Source organism: Onychostruthus taczanowskii, unplaced genomic scaffold, assembly GCF_017590055.1.
Source record: "Onychostruthus taczanowskii isolate IOZ18803 unplaced genomic scaffold, ASM1759005v1 scaffold85, whole genome shotgun sequence".
Taxonomy (NCBI): domain Eukaryota; kingdom Metazoa; phylum Chordata; class Aves; order Passeriformes; family Passeridae; genus Onychostruthus; species Onychostruthus taczanowskii.
The window spans coordinates 2,923,044-2,934,623 of record NW_024506443.1 but is presented as its reverse complement, the minus strand read 5'-3'; the positions used below and the strand labels follow the sequence as shown (position 1 = coordinate 2,934,623).

The 11,580-nt window shown below is 44.0% G+C and overlaps 1 protein-coding gene across 1 annotated transcript; it reads right to left on the bottom strand.

Annotated features, from left to right (window-relative positions):
- Nucleotides 1-5,943: 5,943 nt before the first annotated feature.
- SLITRK5 (SLIT and NTRK like family member 5) lies at nt 5,944-8,814 on the bottom strand. The gene has a single exon (XM_041424964.1). It carries the CDS (start codon nt 8,812-8,814, stop codon nt 5,944-5,946), a length of 2,871 nt encoding a protein of 956 aa, XP_041280898.1.
- Nucleotides 8,815-11,580: the final 2,766 nt, after the last annotated feature.

Sequence of the window (11,580 nt, the reverse complement as noted above, 5' to 3'; positions counted from 1 at the left end):
GAAGATCACCCAGAACCATGTCATGATATACAAATAGTAATCTTGTGTCCAGCCAGGAAAAAAAAAACATCATTTATGTTTGACATGGTCTAAAGTTTTCTGCAAAATTTAAAAATACTGTAAATATAAGCCTGCAAAATTGCAGCAGAAGTAGTTGCATCTTCCATGGCAAAAACACCACAAAGAGAACAATTTTTATCAATAGGTATTTAATCTAATTCCAGGTTTCAGGACCAAGTCCACAGAATTAAATAGAGGTATGTTTTCTGTTCATGTGGTTCATCCTTCTGAAGAGCCACATGTGTATCTGTGGATGTAAACTGTACTTCCCATATAATCAGGACAATATGGGTCCAAGATAAACTTTACAGTGCCATATCACTGAACACATCAGTGTTCAGGTAATTTGTCAGCAGATTGGAAATAGATGTGATTAATTTTGGAGATACATAATAGAGCTACTAATGTCTGTAATTACCGTATTCAAATTTTTACTGTACAAAACAAAAATACTAAGAGAATGGCTTATTTCAATGACAAAAAGCCAGACTCAAAAGAGCAAGGTAAATATTTTGCAAGTTCCTCAAGTCAATGGAATCCAGTTGTGTACTTACACAACTAGAAGCAAAATGTGGCCCATTAGCTGTAAGTTAAGTAGTTAATTTGATAACCATTTAATTACAAACTTCATTACACTTTATTTCTTTGTATATTCAATTAACTAGATGCTTCTTGTTCCTAGGACCTAAATATGCCTTTTTTTTCTGCCCCACCTCTGTTCTGTTCAGTGTTTTAAGAATAAACAATTATTCGAAAGCATAACAGTGTTTAGCATTTCTGGAGTATCAACATACTGCTAGAAATTCTGAAATGTAGCTGAATGATGAACAGGAAAAAATAAATTGCAAAAACTTGTAATATTAGGATACTATTTATACACAAATGGAAAAAACACAAATATGTAAGACAGTATTGCTGGACTGTAAGGAGATCTGTGCGCTCACTTTTCAGCAAAACACATTGCAAAGCTTCTTAGAAGGGTTGTGAAAAACAAATAGTGTGGCTGCCCCATTCAGATTGCTGCTATCCTGCCCACTTCTCTCACAGAAATACCTCACTCATCTACTCCTCCATCCTCTTGTCATTCCTTAGCTTGAGCTCCTACATTTTCCAGGGTAAGTGGATGCTGCAGAATAGAGGTACAAGTTCCCTACAATCAAATAATCAATAGAAATGTGACGACTGTTTGAATGCTGACAGCTATGGCATTGTGTCTGCCATTCACTTCCTCTTCTCCCCCCATTTTTCTTGTTTAATGCCAGTAGTGCCAATAGCATTCTCAGTTCTGCATAAGACAGCAAAAGATTTCAGCCTCCTTCTCTGGTTTGGAGACGCTGTAATCCAGTATGCCACTCTGTAACCTAATGAAAGGCTATTCAGGTTCCCTGGAGACACTGAGCAATATAAAGAACCTGCCCTCTAAAAATGAAGGAGTTCTTGTTTACCCTGTCCTTCAGGATTGTAGTGCCTTAATGGACTCGGCCCCCTGAGAGGGAACCATATGCATTAAACAGACTCTTAAGTTTCTGTAAGAAACAACATGCTGGTCAGACATTTTAGCTCCAGCTAAACAGAGATCTAAACAACCTACAAAACCAGGATCTTGCCTTCCTATTTTCTAACAACCACAATTAGCTATTCTTGCCTTTCCAGATGTATCTTCTACATTGTGTTTACCACATAAAGGTCGTAAGCTCATTTTTATGCTCTTTAACAGTTTTTAAAAATTACTTCAATAACTAAATAATAACTAAGTTATTATGTGATATGAAAAATGTTACCACTGTATCTGTTTTCCTAAAAGGAATTCCTCTAAGAAATACCTATAGCTTCATAAGAAAGTTAAAACATAGCAAAACATTAAGAAATTAAATATTACAGTATGCAGAACCAGCTGAAGATGTTTTCACAACCTTAAGTGACCATTAAAATACTGGATGGTAAAGATATATGTATTAAAAATAAAGGTGTGAGAATGTGGGCTCTAGAACTACTGAAGTGGAAGCTGCATTTTTGTCAGACTTTTAACTGATGAGAGGACTGACATAACATCTGGTGTTTCAAACAGTGTGTAGGAATGTCTAGAAATTCTAGGCTATATCTTCTGGGATTAACCACTTGAAATTCAGCTCATTTTGTTAAAGAAGAGAGTAAAATATGAAATATGGGAGGGAAGGGAAGGGAAGGGAAGGGAAGGGAAGGGAAGGGGGTCTCACTCATGTTTTCTTTCCAGTAATTACACTGAGAAACCAGGATTCTCTTCCACTTTTTTTTTTTTTCTTTTGTTCATCACAGAATTTCATGCACTTATGAACTTTTGAAGTAAAATGAGAGATCACATGAGTGATTCAGTAAGCTCAATATTACTTGTCAAAACACACCAAAAAAAAAAAAAAAGAGGGGAATATCACTTTAATAATTGACCTAAACCAGTCTGATAACCAACCTAAAATAATATTCAGAATTCTCAAAATAGGGTGGATTTTTCTTCAAACAAATTATTTTATTTCTTATCCCCTTTTTGAATCAGAAGCACATCTCCCTTTGCCAATTTCTATTCCCATCTACTTTTTCTTACAATAATTATCCACAGATGATATATCATTTTAGCCATTGAGTGGGAACTCCTACTTCCATTGAAGTCCTCATTCACAAATAGCCCTTTCAGATATGTCTCAGGATGATTACTGACTAAAGAATATTATTTTTCATTCTGTATTATTTTTCAAGGATTTATCTTCAGGAATGCACTTTCCGTAGGTAATTGATGTAATTAAATCTTTTTCTCCAGTAATGCAAGTGATAACGTGATTTTTTCTACTGAAGGTGAGTTGTCAAAAAGATTTAAATTAATTGTTCTGGTTGTAGTGTAGACCATTAGAAAAATCCTTCATTAGCAGTTACTAAATGCATGTAGAACACATGGAAGCAGCAGTACTACCGACCTCAGAAATGGCAGTGTCAGAATGCAACCATAAACAGAATGTCAAGGGATTTCTTTCAGCTATTTCTTACAAATCCAAGCAATTCCTGCTCATTTACTCATTTGCAGATGCTGCCTCTTTGTGGCAGAATGCCATGCAAAATGTACCTTTCACACTAAGGACCTCATCCTATGCTTGTACTGACACCTATGCAAGCTCATAAATATGAGTTTAGAACCACACAGGAAAGATATATATACACCTGAACAGACACAAAGTTTGCAGAAGCTTCTCCTTCAATCCTTTCTGAGCTAGCCTTTCTCTGGCAAAGTCAGCGAGGCTGAAAATTTTCTTACTTATACCCATTTAACAACAAAATGCCTCTACTGAGCTTAAATGGAAGAAGAACCAGGCCACTGGTTTCAGCAATAGTTATAAAGACAGCAATTCAAAGTTAGGGCTCCAAAACTGCACCTCAGGCAGCCACACACACATCCCTCACTGGTGTCAATGGGAAGTCTGCAGGAGATGGAGAGCAGTGAACAGAATAGCCATTTGTTATGTCTCTTGTGACAAAAGAACACTCCTCAACTCTGCATTTCAAACTGAAATAACACTCCACTTACTAAACTGTCCAAGCTAAATACAGTCATGCTTGTTTTTTGATTTTTTTTTTTTGCTTTTGCTCAGTGTGGGTGGCATAGAGGGAAGAACACACGCCAAGAAAACATTTTTCTTCATTTCCAACAGACCAGTTATACAGCTTTGTTTTTTGTAGAAAGTGACAGATTGTACATGGGTAGGAAATTCAGAATAGAACAGAGCCCTTTTGCAATAAAAGATGTACTAGTGAGCAACTCTGGGAACAATATTAAATATAATAACCTAATGAAGAAAGAAAACACGTGAAATATCACTTACCCTGTTCCACATATTAAAGAACACCTCAGTAAGGAAACAAAATACAAATATAAAACCATCCTATTCAATGTGTTTTTGAAACATATACCCCTGTGTTGCTTTCTGACCCATGTTATATATGCTGGTAATTACCACGTCAGGTTTCGAAAACAGGGAACACATTATGTTTTGCCTAGAAACGTTAGATCTTTTTGATGAGCCTTAACTGCTAGTAAAGAGAATCCAATGCACAAACAGATTATTTTGGCCAGAAATTTTAAAGTTCAGATACTCATTACTTCAGGATCTTACATTTGAAATATTTACCAAGTGTTTATTCAGAAACTATTAAAAAATCACATGTGCTGGGATACATATGAGACATCAGTTGTCCCATCTTACAGTGATGCTGTGTTTATGAATATCCTTGCCATTGCCTGCTGCCCAAAGGGGTAAAGACATTTTATAGAGATGTGTAAAGTCCATCATTTGGTCTTTCAGGATGCCAGTAAACATGTGGATCTGTACAAGTGCAATTGTACTCGACTAAACAATCATAAACTGGCTACAACAGTTGCAAAATCATTATATTTTGGTTAACTAATACAAAATTAAAAAAAAAAAAAGAAAAAATGAAACTGACAAATCAAAAATGAAACTTTTTTTACTGATAAAATGAATGCCTTCTACATGTCCCTCACTAGTTTGCCCAACCAGAGACTCCTGAGCAGCACGTTGCTGAAAGACGCATTTTTTCAATAGAGAAACATGATTTTTTGTTTTTTCCTATTGTGATCAGATTTTATGTCTCAGATTGTCTGTTAAGATTTGGTCATAACTGGTGTTATCTATAGAGATTTAAAACATCTTTCTGATACTATATCAGATTTGGGAAAAAAGCTCTCACTGTAGTGCAATACTTTAAAGCAATCCACAACCTTTGGACCCCATCCTAAAAAAAAAAAAACCCACAAAAAACCCCAGAAAACAAAACACTCAAACATTCCAGTATTTTTACTTTTAAGAAGAATTCTGCATCCTCTATCCTAATTTTTTGGACTTTTGACAAACTTTGCCCGATGAGTGAGTCTCCAGAACTACACTCATTGGTAAAGTTGTTCATGTGCTTAAGTGCCTGCAGGATGAAGGCCTAAGCTGGGACTTCTTTCACAAACAGAGATACTCAAGTGAGTTAAAAATTTGCAAGATTAGGCCCTAAAATAGTGAAGGAAAGAGAAATGCTAATGTGCATATAAAAATAGGTGCTACAATAAAATATTTTTTTATATTTCATCAATAAGTTATTTCCACTAAGCAGTTATGGATCATATATCTCTGCACTCTTTAATGATTTGTCCACATCTACAGTGATCCCTTTAAAGATCATAATATATATTTTTTTTTTTAATTCAAAAGTCCAGAAAGTATACAAACACATCCTTAAAAAAAGGAAACCTTGTATTAAAGTCGGGGTGTGCTAATCTCTCCATAAAAGCCATTTAGACTCACCCATGGCTAAAAGGGGAAAATGTGCGCTGTACTCTTCAACCATAGAGAAAACTAAAATAAAGAATGCCTGTAAAAGAAAAAAAAAATAAACAACAAAAAGCAAAAAAAAAAAAAAAAAACTAGGGAAAAAAAAAACCAACAAAGCAGGACCTGAATGTGACCTGACAAGAAACCATGGAACCTCCTGCCACCTTCCCCAAACACACATGGACATCGGCACAATGCCAGTGTTGTGCCCATTTTACACAATAGGTGGTTTCCGACTTCCAAATGCAGTAACAGAGAAAAAAAAAAAAAAACCAAAACCAAACCAAACTGAACAGCACACCCTTTCAGAATCATTCCCCGAAGCTGAAAAGTCCTGTGCCAAGGCACTTCACCCTACAATAAAATGAATTAAAGGGGGAAAAAGAGGAAGGGGGCGAGGTGTGTGTGTATAGGGAGGTCAGCATTTACGTTTCTTTGTTTTGCGTGTGGTTGTTAAATACAAATACTCTAGAGAAGGAGCTGCTGAGACTGGCGAGGGGACGGGGGGCGGGGGGGCTGTTTCTCAGAACTGGCTGAATGTGGTCTGTTTTTCCAGCACTTCGAGGTAGTCCGGCTCTGCGTTTAGTTTTGCTTTTAGCTCCAGATACTCGTTCCTGTTGGGCTCTACATAGACAGTACTCGGGGGGCTGTAGAGCACCGTCTCCCGGAGCCTGGTGTCCCCCGGCCCCGGGTGCAAGTACTGGTGGGCACGCCTAAGGTCATAGTTGGGGGAGTACGTGTAGGCGGCGGGGAGCTTGGGGTAGTCGGGGAGGGTGGAGCCAGGTGTACCCAGCGTGGAGGGGGAATGTTTGTCGGGCTCCAAAATGCCCCTGTAAAAGCGATCGGCGTCTTGCACCGGCGAGAGCAGCTCCTCCCGCGGCTCGATGGTGCTCACGCTGTACGCGGGGCTGCGCGCCGGCGCATCCTCCCCGCCGGGCGCCGGAGGCGGCGGGGGCGGCGGCGCGCCCCCCCCGGGTGGCAGGGGGTGGCTGCTGTAGGTGACCTTGAGCTCGTGAAGGTCTTTGTAATCCTCGCCCGAGTTGCCTTCCCGGGAGCGGTAGATGGGGTTCTTGCACATGTGGCCCAGGGGGTGCGGGATGTACTCGTAGACGTGGCCGGCGGGGGTCTTCACCTTGGGCAGCGCCGCGCCCCCTCCGCCGCCGCTGCCGCCGCCGCGGTGGGGCGGGTGCTGCTGCAGGTGGGGGTGGTGGTGGTGGCCGCCGCCGCTGTAGACGCTGTACTGCATGTTGAAGGAGCTCACGTCGGAGTTGTTGGCGCTGGCGTGGTCGCCCTGGCCCTTCTTGCGCCGCTTCATCACCAGGACGAAGAGCCCCGCCGCCACGAAGACTGACATGATGAAGACGAGCAGCAGGCTGAGGATGAGCACCGAGAGCGGCACCGAGGAGCTGCTGCCGCCGGCGCCGCCCGCGGGCGCGGAGCCGCCCGCCGCCGCCACCGTGCCATTGAGGCGCACGGTGGAGGAGGAGGGGGTGGTCCTGGCTGGCAGCTGGCCCGGGGACGGCGTGGGCGTGGAGACGACGATGTCCGAGTAGTCGGGGCACAGCAGCTCCGCCCGGACGGTCCGCATGTCGCTCTGGGCAAACTTCTTAGGGGACTCGCAGATAACCTGATCCACCAGGACACCGGTGTTGAGCTGTTCCAGCCACAGCTTCATGCCCACCACGTCGCAGGAGCAGTCCCAGGGGTTCTCGTGCAGGTCGATCTGCAGCAGGGATTTCAGCTGGTCCAGCACCCCGCTCACCGGCAGGTAGGAGAAGTGGTTGCTCCGCAGGCTCAGCCTGTAGAGAGACAGACCAGAAAAAATGTTCCCTGGCAAAGACCTCAGCAGATTGTTGTTCAAAAACAAGAGCTGAAGGTTGGGGACAGATTCAAAGGTGCCTGCCTCTATCTCCCGGATGACGTTGTACTGCAGGAAGAGGTACTGCAGGCTTTGCAGCCCATAGAACAGCTCTGGGCTCAGCCGCTCGATTCGGTTCCCATTCAGGTACAGCCTTCGCAAATTAGTTAAATCCCCAAAAGCCCGGTCCTGAATGACCGAGATCCGATTATTGCCCAGATGCAGCAAATCCAGCCCAGTGGCATCCACAAAATCTGCCCTGCGTACCAGCGCAATGTAGTTTTCCGTCAAATACATCTTCTTGGGATTATAGGGTTTGGGCTGCAGTTCAGAAATGCTCTCAATCTTCCTCTCCTGACAATTGACATTGAGGCCCAGGTCAGAAATCTGCAAGTTGCAAGTGCAGGCAGTGGGGCACTCCAAAGGCACCGGGGATTTGGTCTGGTAGGCAATGCTGGGGCCATAGTTGCTGTATCCCAAGTCTTTTGAGGGCAGGCGAGAGGTGGGGCGCACCCTTGTCTTGTTGGGTTGGCGGGTCCCTTTGGGGGGCTTCAAGGGAGATTTGTAAACAGCTGAAGAAGAAGTGGCCACAGAGTTGACTGAGGCCGGGGTAGTGTGGAAATACCCTGTAGTGCTCAGTGGTGTCTGAGGTCTCATTTCATAATCAGAGATGAGCCTCCTGGGGCAAAGCTCCTGCTTAGAGACTTCATCCAAGTCTCGACCATGTAAGCGGAAAGGGGTCTCGCAAACCACATCTCCCACCAGAGCGGAGTATGAGATACTGTCCAGCCAATCCTTTAGAGCAATCAACTCACAAGAGCAATTCCAGGGGTTTTCCTCCAGCTGCAGCTCCACCACTTTATCCATGTGCTGCAGGAGGCCCACATAGGGCAACAGCTTCAGCCGGTTACCCCTCAGGTCCAGGTGAGTTAAGGGCACAAAACGGAAAAGGTTGTTGGGCAAACTGGAGAGGAGGTTATCATTGAGAATCAGCACCTGCAACAAATGCAGTTTGCTGAAGGCATTGGGTTCAATGACGCTAATATAATTATAATCAACCTGTAGGTATTCCAAACTCTCTAGCCCAAGGAAAGTGTCATCCCGTAAAAGTTCCAACTTGTTATTGTTCAAGTGCAGCCTCCTTAAACCTCTCAGACCATGAAAGGCCCCAGTTTCGATGTCTTGTATGTCATTGCTCCCCAGATGCAAAATTGAAGCCCCCGTGTAATTGACGAACTGGTTTGGGTACAGCCTGTTCAAAAGGTTCCCAGACAACAAGAGGTGGTAAACAGGGAACCTTGGTGGACTGATCTCAAAAAGGCTGATGATCCCTCTGTTTTCACAGCTCACTGTTAAGATGCTGTCCTTCTCCTCACAAGGACACGCATTATCACAGATTTCCCCATAATACTCGATGCTTTCTGCCCAGGAAAGGACTAGTGATGTTAAAGCAAATGCGATCGTCTGCAGCATCCAGATATGCATTTTTTTGTTGAGGTCCTGTTCCAAAGTTACTGTAGAGCAGCAAGCATACATTTTATTTCCTGTAAGGATAAGGAGAAGAAAAAAAAAAAAAGTAGCATAATAGGGTAGCCCCATAACATTTGAAATGGAAACAAAGTTTATATGTGTCTTCAGTAGGGTAGAGAATGGACTGTTCACCAATCAAAAAAACCTCTCCTGTCACTTCTAATTCCCACACTTTTGGAAACTGGATGACATGCCTTGATTAAAGGGTTGATAGGCAACTCCTTGTGAGTCAAATGCCTGCAGTGTCTAAAAAGGTGAGGTCACAGTAGGAATTGCTCTGGTTCTGTTAGTGTGGGGTGAATTTCAATGCTTCTCTGGATTTCCTTTTCACAACCAGCCCCATAAATATACATAAAATGGCTGTCAGCTCAGTTTCACGTTTCTAATTTAAGAGAAAAGAAACACCATTTTACGAGGTTTCCCACCTCCCCTCTTACCCAGCTCCCTCTTCCCTTCAGAACCTCCCTGCTGAACCAGTGCATCAAGGTCTTCCCCTCCTTTTACCTTGATTTTAAACTGGTGATGGAAATACCATGGTAGGAATCCAAAGAAAAATGCTCAGTGCTGAAAATGGCATCTTAATTCAACAGAGGGAATACTGACACATTCTCCACATCACACATTTTTTAAAACTCTTTTATGCTGGTGTTTTTTTTTCCTAGCTGTACATTTACAAAGCACACACCCACCCACACAGACATGCACACACGCGCGCGCACACACACATGCACACACGCACGCACCCCCAGATGACTTTTGTGCAGGAATTCTTCTGTAATGAGATTAAATACATTAACCTCCTACTTCAGTTCTCTTAACAGCTCTCTTCAATTATGGAAATGGTGTATCTTTACAAAAGCAAATAATATTAATTGATATGTGATCCCCTCCCAAGTTATACACAATGTAATAGAGCTCATTTCAAGCAGAAGTCTCCTGTTCTCTCTCTCTCTCACACACACACATACTCTCAAAAGAAATGTTTTAACCACTCACCCAAAATTTGTGAAAAATGTAAAACATGCAGGTCATCTTCGGAGTCTCATCCATATCTGACATAGCGCTTATTCCCAATGTTCTGCAAAACTAGCCTGGTAGAAGTGGAGAGATCTAAATAGGTCTCATGAAAATATCTCACTGCCAACACTCCAAACATCAGAGTTACTGATTATAAGCAGCGATGGCTGTCAGTGCTCTTCATCGTTTAGGGAAGAAGACACCCAGGCTGATTAAAAGCCAAGGAGGGTAGAAGGGAAACCCTACCATTGACCTACGTCAGTAATTTAATTTCCGAATTCCACCTAGCTGGAAACAAATCCTTTCCTTTTTTGCTGTCTTTCTGACTCCTCATGGCTTTCTTCTACTTCTACTAGTCTAAAAGCAATATGAATAGAAAATAAATGCATTTTGTGTATCGGTAGGGGAAGACTAATAAATCATCAGGTTTAAATGCTGGGATCTTGGACCAGGCTTGCATTTTCTATCGTCCACCTCAGAGCTCCAATCCTCATGACACAACTCTGGTTTGGAGGAACGCATCCTAAAAAACGAGAAGTCTCAGTACTGCAAGACATCTCCTGTGGCATCAGGTTCAAGGCTGCAAAACTAGCACTTGCAGCAAAGGCAATCATGCAGCAAGAAATCGGAAGTCTCAGTGAATCTCTCTAATTCTGACCAGACGTCAACTGGATTGGAATTACTCAAAGCAAAAAGGCTTCACTGCATAAAGGCAGCAGAAATCTTACTCAAAGGCATGTATCTAGCATATTTTTTCTCAGCTCGATCAGATCCATTCATCCATTAACCAACAGTTCTTCGGAGAAGAAAAAAAAAACCCCACAATGACAACCTATTGAAAACCTGCCCGGTCAGTGTTAAACTCCCAGACATTTTACAACTTTAATTCAATTATGGTTAGCAAAAGAGGCAAATACAATTTTCCCTCCCTCTCCCTTTCCCCCTTCTCTGACAAGAAAAAAAAAAAAAGGCGGGGGATGGGAGGTAAAGAAAATAAAGTTGTAGCTGGCTATATGCAAGGTTGCAATCCCGCCCTGGAAACCCCTCTGTGATGACTGTGTGCTGCTGTTCGCCAGCTCCCTACAGAGGTTCAGATTGAGGGGGGGGCTTTTTGGGTTTTTTTTTTTTTTTGTCCCCGAAGAGTTCAACCCTTAGATTACCGCACTGCATATCCGGCTGGAAGCAGCTTTCAGTACCGCCGACAGCAGCAGCGAGCGAGCAGCTCCAGCCGGACACTGCCACCCAACTGAGCAGCACCCCGACTTGGGAGAAATGGCTTTCGCGGAAGGGGGGCAAACGGCGGGGAACTGGGGGCGGAAAGCAACAGCAAGGAAAGACCGGCGGNNACGAGGAAGGGAGGAAGAAAGGAGGGAAAGAGAGCGAGAGAAAAAGTCAAGCCCGGTACTTACTTCGCCCGAAATCTCCAGGGCCCAAGCATGGTGGCAGCCCATGAAGATGCCGACCCGCTGCGCGGGCGCTGCGCGGAGCCGCCGGGGCGGCGGAGGCGAGGATGGCAGCGCCGGGGAGCTCGGTGCGGAGCGCGCGCGGGCACCCCCCGCACCATGGCGGTGCGGCGGCGGCAGCGGCAGCGGCAGCGGCCGGCCCCGTGGGGCGTCGCGCAGCCAGCCCGCACTGGCACCCAGCGCACGGGCACACGCAGGCACACACATGGCGATACGAGCGCGGCGCGCCCGCCCCGCCACTCCTCCGCCCCACGCACCGTGGAGCTGCGCTCGCACTTTCGCCAGCACGCTC

Excerpts from the sequence above, each read along its gene's own strand:
- SLITRK5 (XM_041424964.1), bottom strand. The coding sequence starts at position 8,814 with ATGTATGCTTGCTGCTCTACAGTAACTTTGGAACAGGACCTCAACAAA.